Source organism: Buteo buteo, chromosome 18 (genome assembly GCF_964188355.1).
Source record: "Buteo buteo chromosome 18, bButBut1.hap1.1, whole genome shotgun sequence".
Lineage (NCBI taxonomy): Eukaryota > Metazoa > Chordata > Aves > Accipitriformes > Accipitridae > Buteo > Buteo buteo.
Genome location: NC_134188.1, coordinates 6,810,146 through 6,825,426, shown reverse-complemented (window position 1 = coordinate 6,825,426; position 15,281 = coordinate 6,810,146). Strand labels below are relative to the sequence as shown.

The window sequence follows — 15,281 nt, the reverse complement described above, 5'->3', positions numbered from 1 at the left end:
TCTCCTCTCCTCCTCGCAAAGGGACTGGGGGAAGGGGGACATGGGAGGTAACAAAGAATGCCAACATCAAAAAGCTGTATGTATGATCTGCATTGCTCCACAATCCTTAAAACTTGGATTAAAAGACACAGAGATATGAAAATTGATTCTATATTGTGTCCTTTGATTGACCTTATTTGGACAAGTTGAGAGACAGTGTTACCTGTAAACATTTTCACTAGTCTTTAAAGTAAAATAGAAGAATATGCAATCAGACAATTTCCAAACAAGTCCTTCATGTTGTAACACATAACTCTACACACATATAAATACACATGCATACACACACATCCTGTTCTATTACTAATTAATAATTTCTATTCCTGTCTAAGCTTTAAAGATTCATAAGCCTGAGATAACTAGGATCATCATGGTTTCCTTTAGGTACAGACTCACACTGAACCCCAAGTTTTTTATTCTACTTTACCAATTAACCCTAATTTTAAGTATTGACGTATTCTTTCAAAACAAACATCATGAATGCTGCTTAAGATAAGCTCTTACAAAAAACGAGAAATATCTTAAGCAACATTGTAACTGCAAAATATATTTGCCAGTACAACTTGATCATGTAAATTATCTGTACCTATACTAGAAGATGAAATAGCTATTATTTTACAGTAATGCTCATTTACTATCTTTTGCCAGAGCCATTCCAGACAGGGATTTAGGGGATCATGATTCTAATCCTGAATCTGCCACAAACTGCAGTATGAACTTGAAGAAACTACTTCTTTTTCCCCTCCTAGTCTAACTGCCACCTCCCGTTAAGTGAGGGTGATAATAGTTCCTCTCTCTTATTCTTTTCTGTTTTGACTGCAAGCTTTTCATAGAAAGGACAATCTCCCACTACATTTGAAGAGCATTTCATGTCAGGCCCTCTAGCCTGTGTTTATGGCAATGATCTATTCAGTTATATTTATCACTATCAAATATAGCTCCAGTACTGCAACCCTTGGTAAAAAAAAAAGGACATGTGAGCTGTGAGAACAGAATTATATAAAACTAAACAAAGCAATCTGTGTTTTTATAGATATATAAAAGATATATCTAAAGCACATAAAGCTATTTCAAAATGTTACCAGGAGATGTACACAACTACTTCCTGCACTGTTCCTTAAAATGCTCTACATGGTAAATACCACCACGAAAGTATGTTTGAGTTTCATGGGGTTAACACTTGCAAAAAGAATTTCCTTAGAAATGCTTTGTATCTTACAATATCTGTAAATACTCTGCTGCTGTAGAAAGTTGCCCAGTGAATAGTGTCATATTACCACCGGAAAACAAATCTTCACAGTATTTGCTATCAGCATTTTATCATAAAATGAACTCAACACTAGAAAGACAAAAACCTAAACAAACCTTGAAGGGTGACTTTAAGAGCTTTTGAAAGTCCCAGCATCTACTTTCATACTGACCTCAGCAGGGCACCAATCTTTCTGAAATGGCTTTTAGCTATTAATTATTTATAGAACTACCACTTCCCCAGAGTTCACCATGCACTCCTTTATTAATCTTTTCCTCAGACCCTGACTTTTCAACTTGATTTTATAGTATACTTTTAAGAAGGGTCATATGAAAACTAATCCAGGGATTTGCACTTTGTGTAAACAACTTCGGTTTCCAACATGGCAAGGTAAAAAATTACTTTGAAGAGGTTACACAAACTTCAAGAGGTTGAGTAATGACATATGACTTCATCTCTCTTCAAAACACTCCAAAAAGTGGAATATGAGCAACACTAGTGCCTCTTCAAGTAACTGAAGAGAGCAAAAAAGCATAAAAGCAACCTTCTATGAAGGCTTTCTGCCTTTACTATGAAATCTATGTCTCTGTGATATACAACAGTGGTTTCTTTAAAAATCCCTATAATGGAGATCCTAGACCTACTGGGTGTCTGCTTCCCTCTTCAACAAATGAGGGAAAATACTGACAAGAGTTTAAAAGATTAGGTACTAACCATAATCACATTTGCTGTAAATTAAACCATTTTTTCCCCTCCTACTATCTGCTCATTCATAAGAAACAAATGATCACAGCCTTAACTCCAATTCGTTTTTTCCATAAAGGTTTTCAATACCAGAACATACTCATGTGTGCTCACATAATTTTCTCTTTGCTAGCCAAACAAACTCCATTTCCTTAACTTTCCTCATAGGTTATGTTTCCAAACCTATTATCTTTCCAAAACTGCTTCTCCGTATTTCTTCCAGTTTTTCTACACCTTTTTAAGAGGTAGACACCTACTACAGGACACAGCACTACCCACTGCTAAGTTCCCAACATCAAACACTAAAATATATTAAAAAAAACAGATACGATTTTCTTTAACAGCATCCTATGAATAAGAGCACACGCTCTTGGCATTTATCGTGCTTTAAATACTTGTGTATTTAATTGCTTTCCTAATGCAAACTAGAACAGAATAGACTATTTCAGTTGGAAGGGACCTACAACGATCCCTTAGTCCAACTGCCTGACCAATTCAGGGCTGACCAGAAATTAAAGCATGTTATTAAGGACATTGTCCAAATGCCTCTTAAACACTGACAGGTTTGGGGCATTGACCACCTCTAGGAGGCCTGTTCCAGTGTTTGACCGCCCTCTTGGTAAAGCAATGCTTCCTAAAGTCCAGTCTAAACCTCCTGTAGCACAGCTTTGAACAGTCCTGTCCCTGGGTACCAGGGAGAAGAGACCAGCACCTCCCTCTCCACTTGCCCTCCTCAGGAAGCTGTGGAGAGCAACGAGGTCGCCCCTCAGCCTCCTCTTCTCCAAACTAGACAAACCCAAAGTCCTTAGCCGCTCCTCGTAGGACATTCCTTCCAGCCCTTTCACCAGCTTTGTTGCCCTCCTCTGGACACATGCGAGTACCCTAACATCCTTCTTAAGTTGTGGGGCCTAGAACTGCACACAGTATTCAAGGTGAGGCCACACCGACGCTGAATACAGCGGGATAATCCCCTCTTTTGACCGTCTGGTTATGCTGTGTTTGATGCACCCCAGGATGCGGTTTGCCCTCTTGGCTGCCAGGGCACACACTGCTGACTCACATTGAGCCTGCTGTCGACCGGCACCCCCAGATCCCCTTCTGCATGGATGCTCTCCAGCTACTCTTCTCCCAGTTTATACTTGTGCTTGACACTACTCCATCCTAGGTGCAGAATCTGGCATTTCATCCCATTAATCATTGCCCAGTGCTCCAATCTGTCTAGATCCCTCTGCAAGGCCTCCTGTCCCTCAAGACAATCAACAGCACCTCCCAGTTTGGTATCATCAGCAAACTTGCTAATGGTGCATTCAACTCCTGCATCCAGATTGCTGATAAATATATTGAACAGCACTGGCCCTACAATTGAACCCTGAGGAACACCACTGGTGACTGGTTGCCAGCCAGATGTAGCCGCATTCACTACAACCCTTTGAGGGGTTCTTCACCCAGTGCACCATGAACCTGCTCATCCCCCAGTTGGACACCTTGTCCAGAAGGATGCTGTGAGGGACAGTAACAAAAGCCTTACTAAAATCCAAAAAAACTACATCCACCACCTTCCCTTCACCCACTAGGTGGGTGACCTTATCATAGAAGGATATCAAATTAGTTACACAGGACTTTCCTTTTGTGAACCCATGATGACTGTGCCTGATGAATGCATTATTCTTTAAACACCTTTCAATAGTACCCAATATAATCTTCTCCATAATTTTTCCAGGAACTAAGGTTAGACAAACAGGTCTGTAGTTCCCTGGGTCTTCCCTCACGCCCTTCTTGTAAATTGGAATAATGGTGGCTAGCTTCCAGGCAGCAGGGACCTCCCAAGACCTTTGGTAGATGATCGAGAGGGGTCCTGCCGTAACATCTGCTAGCTCCTTCAGTGCTCTGGGATGAATCCCATCAGGCCCCATGGACTTGTGAACATTCAGCTGATACAGCTGGTCCCTTACAATTTCAGTGTCCACGAATGGAAAGTCACTGTTCCTGACACAGGGGACCAGGCAGCCCAAGGTCTACCAGTATTATTAAAGACTAAGGCAAAAAACACATTGAATGCCTCCACTTTTTCTTCATCCCTGTTAGTCAGATGACCATCTTCAACAAGTATCAGTCCAATGCCTTCCTTAGACCTCCTCTTGTTATTAACATACTTAAAAAATATCATAATTCCACTACCACTTTTTCATGAGTTTGTGAGTGATAATTCCTCCAGGTCAGTGACTACTTTGACAAACGTAAATATTCTGACAACCTGACTACTTCTAATCTAATTATTCTCTTTCATTCCTTAATCTCAGCTGTGCCTCTATCCATCTCAAAAATTGTATGCATTACTTACCTAATGCAAATTCACTGGTTTGTTTTTTTTGTTTTTTTTTTTTTTTTTTTCAAAAACACTAAGGCAGAGCATGGAATATTTCTGCTTTCTCTGACATTTGTTGTTGTTCTTCCCCCCACCCCCGCCTCTTATTGCTTCAGTAGTTATGGAACTTTATTACCTTCACTACTTGCATTTTGCAACTCAGCATTTCTAGCCTTTTTTGTTCTGAATTCTTGTATTCTTTTAGTAGTTATCTCTGATCATACTATGATTTCTATTTTTTATGATCTTAATAAAGTCTTTAAAAGGCTTGGTCCCCTATTACCAAATCTTTTTTGCATCAGGATAGTTTGTGTCTTTGGTTCAATCTCTCTGATAACTACATAATGTCTTTTGAATCATCATACTTAGCTATTTTCCAGTTCCAGCAAATATCTGGCAGCCTTCCTTTTTCTGATGCATTGTTTTTAATCATTACTGACATTTTTGGGTTTTAAGCTGCTCGAAACTTCCACAATTTTACTTTTGGCTCATTAGAGCTTATCCCGTCTTCTGTTTTTCACACTTTTATATGGCTTCTACTTTTCTAATAACCTCCTTTTCTCACATATTCAAATGTACAGGCTTTTTCTCCCACTCAGTTCTTTTGAGCATCTTATTGATTAGCACCATAAATTTTATTCCCTCATCCTGAACCCAGTATTGGCCATTTAAAAGCTCTTTGCCAACAGTACCAATTCTACCTTTTAGCTGTTCTTTTTCATTTCCTTTAACCTAGCTTTCAGTTTTGCTTAGGTTCTAAGGTTACATTAGTTTAACCTAATAAATCTAAGACAAATTTGGGAAGATTTTAGATAAAATAAATATGAAGTGAAATCACAGTTTAAAATTTAATAGGCAGCCACTACTTAGCCTTCCCTACCAATAATTTCAAGATTTATGTTCACCACTTGAGTAAAGTTCTCAGAATTCAAAACCACTTTTACCTTCAGAGGTTAAGGGTTATCGCTTATTTATTTTAAGACAGCTGCCTCACTGCTTGCCCAGTCTGACTATTTATTCTTTTTATATGGTGTTACTGATATTCACTTAAAATGTTATACAGGACCGGAGTTATATAACTACACATTAGTAGTCACTCCAAAGACCTAACAAGAAATCCTAAGACAACAGATACCACAATGACGCAGATGGCAGATTCAATAACAAGATACTTCACTCAAACTGCCAGGCAGCTCTCAGTAGGCTGAGGGAATAGGCCTGTTACAAATGATACTCTCCACTCTCCACCGCGGCACCACTCCTGACAGCGATCATCATCAGTTCAAGATGGCAACAGAGAACTTCAGAAACCACAGTCTCCATTTTTCGCTTCTGGCTTACCTAACACAACCAAGCATGAGGTCAAGTCACCTTCAAACTCCTAAGAAAAGACTCCCAAGAAGGAAAAAGAGGCATACAGCTGCTCTTTAACAAAATAAAAAGGGGGCTTCGGCACATGGTGACAATGTGTGATGAAGAAAATATTTTCTCTCTGCAGAGAAGCTAGCTCTCTCTGTCTAGTGACACCAACTCCTCTTCAGCTGACCAGCCTCCCAGATGCCGTCATATGTGCCCTGTTAATGAAATCCTTGTGTTCTCAGCACCCATGGCAAGCCACATCTTCCAGTAGTGCCTGACAGCCTCCCTGAGTGCTCCAAATGTTAGGCTGCACCTCATCCATTGATTTCCTTTGTCAGGAACATGACAGACACAATCCCAGCAAGTTAAGACAAAGACCTAGGTGGAGTCTTCCAAGGTCAGGATCCCTGTCTGGGCAGAGTTCCCCCAGCTGCAGGAAGAAGAAAGACGAACAACCACTTTGGTGATACACCATTTTTCATACACTTCTTCCCTCTAGGGTATCTATAACAATACCTGCCTTGTTTTCTGTTGGCAAACTTGGCTGGCTAACATATTTGGTCTCACAGGTGTTTTGGTCTCTCAGATCACTAGCAACCATAGGCCATTAAGAAGTTCTCATGCTGCCAAAGTAACCTGCATTCTGGACAAAATTATATAAGCATAATTAAACCTGTAACCTGATGTATATTTTAGGCCACCAATAGAGGTGGTCCTGCTAACTAATACGTTCTTAACATGCTAGAGCAAAAGGGTATATAGCAAATTATTTAGTGTTCCAAAAAATATCAAAAGGCTTCCTACATACCAACAAGTTTCCTCCTATCAAATGTAGTTATAATTATGTGTGTGGGTTAACTCCAACATTGCACTTTGTATTCAAGTATCACACAAGAAATTCTTCTATTTCTGGAAGAAAAGCTTATTGGAAGGCCACGTAATTCTCAAAAATGCAAAAGGGACTATTTGGCAGCAATCTAAAAAAGACCCCATATTCATTGTGCCTCACTCTTCAAAACCATTTTTCCTCACAGTCACAAGTGAAACCAGGATCTCCCTCCAAACTTCCAGATTAGAAGGAAGAAAGGTTACTATGGCGGAGAGACAATTAATATGTAAGTCCATAATAAGTTTTTGAAAATAAGAATCAATAATTCAAACTAATTCAATATTTCACAAAGAAAACTCAGGTATGATGATTTGCGCAGCTGCTGTTTATTGTAAAACCACTTCATTATTGGGAGCTCTTTCCTGTAACTGCAGGAGGCGGCAATCTCCACTATCACTGCAAAGCCTGTTTACCCTGTGTCTCATTTTTTGTTACGATATTGAACTGAAACCCACAGCAGGAGATGGGAATTATTATGCTTGGCGCAGGACTAACAATGGCATATCATTAAGTTCTGATGACTGTCTCAAAGGAAAGCAGTTTTCAAGTCTGAACTTGGGGGACAGGCAGGGGACTAAGTAACACATCATGGGGAGAAACTTTGATCATGTCTCAGGTTGATCAAAGGGTCACCCGATACTTTTTAAAGTCTCTCTGGGCATCTTGGAGACAAAGGTAGAAGAGACCAGGGGAGATACTCTAAAAGCAGATAGTGTTATCAGTTGCAAGGCAGGCCATAAGAGGCCTCTTATGAAGGCCATGGCTTCACAAGAGATGAGAAATAACTTGTGATTTGAAGAAAAGTTTGGAGCAGAAGCAGAATACCGAATTCCCCAGAGTGCACAGATTTTGACACCAATTACATTCAGGAAGAAATGGCAGAAAAACATGGGGTCATTATTATTTGGTTTATCTTGCTTTCTTAGAAGAGTCAAAAGGAAGACTGATTTTTAAAGGCATCACAAGGACTCAAGAATCCAGCCTGCGCAAAATTTCTGTTCATTTTCCAAACTCAGTAACACAAATCTCCTCTGGCAACAAAACTGCCAGACACTACAAAAACAGGCAGATACATTTCCTTGCCCCCTGCCTGGCAGTTGTCAGCTTCTGGATTCGGTAATAGAGCAAAGAAATCCCAGTGGAATTTCATCCTCCAGGACCCAGCAGCAAACCCTGTGTACTTTTGAACAGATAAGCAATGGCCAGCCAGAAATAGAGATTTGCATTCTTCAGGAAAACAAAGTCTCATGGAGTGCTGTTTCTCTGTGCTTCTGTCTGTCTACAGTCTGCTCCATTCTTCTTTTCTGTCTTGCATGTGGCACTAGCCTCTGGGACCGTCTGCGTCAATGCAGCCAATGTAAATACTACTGCATGCAGTGCCGACTGCTCCAATGCCTGTAGAACCTATCTGAATGGCAAATACAGACTACGACAGGATTTTCTTCCCACTAACCCTCCTACTGTTGGCACATAAGACACAGTGTTTGCTGAGGAAGTTGCTTTGGTTTACCTTAAAATAGGTATCACCACATAGCTACAGTGGCATTTACTTACTAGGTGTAGTTTATGTGCCTCATTTTGAAAGTACTATAACAAAAAGATGCATACAAATTGTCCTTTTATCTGAGCTGTGCCTCAGAAAGACAGAAATTCGTCTGCTGAAGACATATGATGTGGCTCTACTTCAGAAAATGAGTCTGCACAATGAGATTGAAGCCCAAGTACATTCAGAGGATATTTACTAAGTTTACTTGCCTGTCAAGAGCAGTAAGAGGGAATTAAGGTTTATCAGGAGGAGATAATAATGGATGCTTGTGCAGCCTGACAGACAATGTTACTACAGAAAATCACATTAGTGCATTTAAGATCTTCACTAAGGAAGAATTACTTTTACCCAACACCACCAATGTAAGATATCCAAGCCTGCATCTAAACCTATAGAGAGCAGATAAAATTTAAATGATCAAAATACTTTGTTTTCTCCGTCAGCCATATGTACCTATCCAAATGACAGACGACAATAAAAGCTGGTCTCTCTTACTATACTTCAATGTCTAGCTCCAAAATTAAATGAAAGGAAGGAATATACTCTCTTCACTTAAAAACTTTTACTTTGAAGACATTTATTTTTTCATCTGGATTACAAATTAAACTGGACACATATCTTAGGTTTCGAAGAAAGAGCAGCAAAGGACAGCAAGCCAAATTACAGATATTAATTACTCTACAGAGCGCTAACATTCTTCTAATGTAATTTTTCACTAAGTTTTACTGAAATTTAAGTTGTATTACAGTTCTTCACTAGACTCACTAATTCTACATTCAGTAAATGTAAAGAACATAGACTTTCTGACAATTTAAAAGTTCACAGTACATTTTGCTGAGATAAAGTGCCAGGCCAAAACTTGCTGTCTCTCTTCATATTGAAGCTATGCTCATTACAAGATGTTACACTCTTTTGAAGGTAACAGCTAAATAAAAAATATTTTAAATCGAACAAAAGACGCAGGCAAACTTTCAAAGCAGGGAACTGTTCTGTTCACTGGATAACTAATGTCTGCAGAAGAACAGTGTAAAACAACACTTATAAAAATGTAGACAAGTCAGACATCATACTCTGAAGACATCTTGCTTCCACTTCTCTGGCTTTGCCAGGCCAGCAGAGGCAGTACAGTTTCAATGAGGAAAGGGCTGAAGCATGGATCTCCTAATACCCTTCTCAGAGAACGAAAGTTACATTTTTGCTAAAGACAAAAGTATGTTTCCTGAGAAGCAGAAAGCACAGAAAGGATCTGGGTATTCTGACCAAAGTGTCAAACAGTGATTCAGGCCATGCTCTGGCTGGGAATTCAGCTCCAGCCAGCCTAGGAAATCCCATGACTATCATCTATGCAGACTGCACCTTTGGATGTCACATGAAGTAGAGAATAAATGCACAATTAAGTCATGATGAAGATCAAAATTACATAGCTCAGTAGAACTCAAGGCTTTAACACTTTCAGATACCACATGAAAGGATAAATAAGTGACGTGCCAACAGTCACAGCAGTACAGTGAGAAAAACACACTTCCAAGTCCTACTTCACACTGACTTGCTCTCACATGCCAACACTGACAGTATACAAACACCAACATGCAGCACAACGTTTTGTTGCCTTTTACAAACAGTCCTTTGCAAAGCTAGAATAAACCCTCTTTCCAATGTATTGTTTCCAGTGCCTTCCTTAATAAGAAAATAAAAGAAAAAGTAATCAAGTTCAGCATGACAAGACTACACCTGTACAAAAACAGGTACCTTAATTAAATTTTATTTTTAGCTGAAAATTTCTAACACCCTACTCTCTGAATAAAGTGGCTGAAAGAAAGAAAATTCTTTCAACGTAACAATACAACAACAAGCATGTGAGTGTGCAGTGCAAGGGGCAGGGAGAAATAGGGGTATTAATACAGTCAGTATGTTTCTACTCACTGTATTAGGTACATATGGCAATCCGTAAACTTTCTCCTGTGTTTCCTTTAAAATTTCTGTGGTTGACTTTTTTAAAGGATGTTTCCCGTGGTAGATTTGGTCCAAGGCAGCATAAAATACCTGAAGAGAGAAAATACATGTTTGTGTTTGGCACATGGCATTGGCATTTGACAACCAAAAAAGACAAATCGAAAAGAATGGGAGAGAATAGGGACAGGGAAGAGTTTAAATATATATGGTTTTGTAAATCTTCTATTTTTAGTAAAACATACAAGGAGAGAAACAGGTTTTTGGAGCACACCAACCACCACCATCGTGACCTATCATAAATCTGTGTTTAGGTCACTGGGACCACTGGCGGTACTAAATCACCTGCATTTTTAAATAAAATTAAGATCTGTCCCTAAAGCCCTCCAGCAATTCCCCTTTTAAAAAAGAGTATTTTTAAATAGATTTAATAAAAAGACTTAAAGTTATTTGAGTGGACACAGCAAAATAAGGTATTCACAATGCCTTTGCTTGTACTTTTCATCCTCAGAGCTGGTCTCTAGAATCCCATTTCATTTTTTAACAAAGTTTAACAAAAGCTACAGCATTTGTGGTAGCAAGGGTGACTGAGAATATGACCAACAGTAAGTACCATGAACAGATCTGAAAATTACCTGATGTAACAGTCCTAGAAAACTCACTTTCTCCTGCCACCCTAGGCCTTTGTGACTCTGCAGGAGTCATTTCACACCAACTTTCCTCTCCTCTCCAAAAAACCCAAACCAAACATGAGGAACTTCAGCATCTGACAACAGACTTTAGCACCCTGCTTCAGCCCAGCCTTGGTTCTCTTTTTTCTATCTCCCAGCTTTGTTAGGGCCTCTTTGAAGCTGCTCCTCGGTGTTCCTCACAAGATGGAGCAGACCGCACTGCAGTGAACCTTCTTCTAAAGTAAAATTTGGAGTCGAGTAGTTTGTGGTCAGGGCAACCGTCAGCTAAGCAAAAGCTCAGCTCACAGGTAGGCAGTGGGGAAATGTCAGCTGAAGGCCAGTGAAATGGACTGCCTAAAGAACAACGTGGCGATAGGGAAATGAGTCACTGAAGCCAGCTATAAGCTTTCCCCTGATCTTGGCACATGTAAAGCGTGGGAAGAAAGCTATGAGTCAAGCCACCTGGACAGCATAGTTTAAAAAAAAAAAAAAAATCCATCCCTGAAAATAAACTTGGATTAACTTTATAGCCATAAGCATTCCTATCTACAAACCACAGTTCTTTGTGTTTATGCAGGCCTTTGAAATGGGAAAGGGAGACACATCCCAGGACCACAGGATTTTAGGTGATACTGCTGAGGAGCATGCTAACACTTAATATTAAGCAGTAGCTAGAAGATGATTTCTAATTTCAGTAAAACAAACACATTTCCCAAAAGACCTAGAAATATAAAAAGGCCTTCAAATAGTTATCTATCTTCATGCTATCTCTCTGTTTTGCACTGACATTGATATTTGTTTCACTTGATTCCACTTCTTTCTAGCCCCTTGTCTGCTTAATAGCATTAATATGTAAACAGTTATGCGTTTTCCAGTGAAGTTACTACTGTCTGAAAGACTCTGGGACTCAATCTGCATGGCAAAAGCCTCATGAGAAGATGCATGGATTCTCCTATCTGTCCTCTTGAGTACCTGATTACATGAGCTGGAAGAAAATGCAGAGGTATTATAGTTATGATGAAAAAACAGCATCATTTCTTATTTTCACATGCCAATAGACCTATTTAGTGAACAGACCACAGAAAAACCTTTAGGCATTTTCCCCACTGCTGGAAAATTTGTAAGCATTTTTCTTTCTTTTAAAGGTCAAATAAGGCTTACATAGCACCTACTTGTCAATTTAGAATATACTCTTTGCAAAGTCTTCAGGAAAGGTATTAGAGTCATCATTCACAGTCTTTTCAGGTGTATACATTAGTAGTACATATATATTTTGGCATCTGCAGATTGAAATACATGCTTTTCTTCAAGGAATTATTATACTTTTAAATCTGCATGAGTAACAATACACACTTGTACAAAAGGAATGTATGAACTTTATATTTGCCATGCAGTCAACTTCTCTGGGATGTTTCTTCTGAATTAATGAACAGAATGGCTCTGCCAGTCTGTCTCTGGAATGAGTGCATACTTCTGCGGGTATTACATTTGGAATCTCCAGAAACGTGGTACTGAAAGCAGGAAATGAATAATACTATTCAGTGTGCATTGTGGTCATTTGGCATGGGTTGAGACTGGTTGACCATTAGTTACGCAAGAGTAATTTGAGGGCAGGCAGCCTGCTTAATCACTGCATCGTTGCCAGCACCAGTCAATCATTAGGCGCCCGCAGGAATTTGAGCCCACCAGAAGTGGGTGTTCTCTCCCCAGCTCTAAAGCTATGGGGTCTGGAGTCACTCTGGGACAAACCCTACAGAGATCCCAGGAGCAGCTGAGGGCCAACAGCAGCAGGGGGATTGCACAGCCCATCCTGTGGGATCGATGCAATGACCGCTCCTTGACTTACTTCTGGAGCAGGCCATCTTTCCTGCCACAGGACAGGGAGGCCATGTCCCTTGTTAATATATCTGTGACATAAAGTGTTCTTGGTATCCAAGCCCATTCAGCACCCCCCCTCCCATCAATTTGGTCTCGAACCTTGACAAGATCATAGCAAATACATATTAAAAGTTGAAAGGAGATCTGTCAGATCTTTATGCAGCTGTTACGGGCACACCAGAAAAGAATGGGTACATGTGAAAGCACTTGATGATCACTTTGGTGGTTCATAGTCTGTACGCTGACAAGTTATTCTGTGTTGGTGAACTTCATGAACAGAAGTCCACCACTAAGCATTTTCAGTATATTGAAATTTTATTTCAATCCAGAATTTTTTTTCCCCAAAAAAACCCCTCCTATATGAATTAATTATATTCTTGCCCACATTCCTTCTGGATTCTCAGCTATCTCTATATGAGAACCTTTCAGAGCCAGGAGTGTGCATTTCAAAATCAGACCTGCAGCAAGGGTGCAGTTATTTTCATGTCACAGAGCTACAGCCACAGATAGCACCCTCCTTGTTCACACTGGCACAGCCAACACTGGCCACCGACGGCCAGCGCTGCACTGAAAGCATAATTCAAAAATGCATTAAGTTTAACCAATGAAAAATGTATGTATACACTGAAAACAGTGTTAAGTCTGGTTTTGATTAGTGTAACTGACATGTATACATTTACAGGTCCACACTCCAGCATTCTGATTAGTTTTAAATCACTATAAATAACTGCACAGAGCAAACTGCAAATATTTAACTAAGTTTTTCTTTTAAATCAACTTCAGTTAACCAGTGCAACTCATGTTTGTAGACAGGGTTGCAATCATTTGGGCACTTTTCAAAGTGAAGAATTACAAAGATCTGATCTTTAAATTTGTTTCCTTCCCCATCTCAAAAATAATGACTACCCTTTATTAAGGTACTAGCGGAGTTATCTCACCTAAACACTAGACCAACTGTAGAAAGAAAAATTATATGTTTCTGGCTTAAGGCAAAACAAAGAAGAAAACAAAATCACAAAAATCATACAGCAGAAGCTTGTAGCATACTAAATGCAGCCAAACTCTCACTGTAAAAAAACTTGGCTGGATACTAATGCTACTGTTCACATCTGAGAACTGCTATTGCAGGACCGAAGAAAACTAAATACCAATTTTAGACAGAACCCTAATTTCCTTTAGTTCCTTTGAACAAAAGCAACACTGATAGTTTGTTTATGGGAATGACTGATCAATCACATCTACCCACAGAAAATAAAGGTTTATGGATTTAATTACTGCTCCTAACACAGTGAGAGAGAAGTCTTACAGCCTTATAGCTCAGCCACCAATTTTGATGGCAGTTAGAAGGTGCTACTTTCATACTGAAGCTGCGGAAGACAAGGAGCTTAAATCACATTCTAGTAAATAAATGAGCTGGTTTGATTTTACTAAGGTGGCCTGTAACTCTCAGTCTTGCTACGCTTTAATGATCCAAAGGTACACAATACTTCCTCTGCTGAAAGTTCTCCTTAAATCATTCCATTAATTTAAGAACTCGGTCTCAAACCACATTTGGGAATTCTGATAATCCAACCATTTTAAAAAGCTGTGGTTTTCATGATATTTTCATGCAGATTTAGACATTTAGCTTTAAGCAGACAGCACAGAATACGTTCACAAACACAAAAATTAATATAAAAATGAATTATTTTTCACTGATTTGCATATAGTTAGATAATGTGTCTACATTAAAATAAAAATTTGGTAAAATTTTAAGAATTAAAATATGTTCTGTAAGTTCTGGATAGAAAGTAGAGACTAGAATGCAAAGAACATACCTGGAGTTGCATATCAGCTGCAGCACACACCTTTTTGGACTCACATAGTCTTGATACCATGTTTTTTGGTAGTGGCTTGAATTAAAAAAAAAAAAAAAAAAAAGTCAGAACATATTTAGAATTGATGTATATTTGTAAATAGTATGCTTACTACTAGAAAAGGCTGAAGATGAAAAAAAAAGACACTGCTGGTGGTAATAAAAATATGTTTGAAGTGCTTTGCATTGAGGAAGGAAATCTCATTTGCTAAACAAAGCATTAAACTGGCAATTAAGGTATCAGCAGTAATTTACATAGTAATCAAGAAATCACTGTCTCTCGGTGTTTGTTTTTCTATAAATTGATCCTATGTTCCCTTATATGCCTGTTAAAAATATTATGACTATCTTTAGAGATAAAGAACAGATGGGACAGTTAAAGTCCTCCAGGTCATCCTGACTAATCTTCAAAAGCAGATATTATAATAGATTCTCCTGTTGATCTTTGAGCATAGTTCACTTAAATTTACAAGGAGGCCCACATAACTCCCATTGAGCTGGCAGGGTTTTTATAACTTCAGCTGGGACAGCATCAGGCCTTCTACCCTAACCCACATAAATGTTTGGTCATACTGAACAGTAAATATCTACCCTTTGAATTTTTAACAAGTTGAATTTATTCCACATCTATGGCAATAAAATTATCCATGCCACCACAGGCTGAAAGTCATTAAGCAAACCCTTTTTGACTTTCTATCCAGACACCCACAAGTACATCCAAAGACTTTTTAATGCC

General features: G+C 39.0%; 1 protein-coding gene across 2 annotated transcripts in view; it reads right to left on the bottom strand.

Annotated features, from left to right (window-relative positions):
* MIPEP (mitochondrial intermediate peptidase) overlaps nucleotides 1-15,281 on the bottom strand; it is a 78,058-nt gene that overhangs the window by 17,037 nt on the left and 45,740 nt on the right. For both annotated transcript variants that reach the window (XM_075050719.1, XM_075050718.1), the window contains exons 15-16: nucleotides 14,508-14,582; nucleotides 10,115-10,234 (exon numbers count right to left, since the gene is read on the bottom strand). In XM_075050719.1, coding sequence (XP_074906820.1) covers nucleotides 10,115-10,234; nucleotides 14,508-14,582 — 195 coding nt within the window. The remainder of the gene's footprint in view (nucleotides 1-10,114; nucleotides 10,235-14,507; nucleotides 14,583-15,281) is intronic.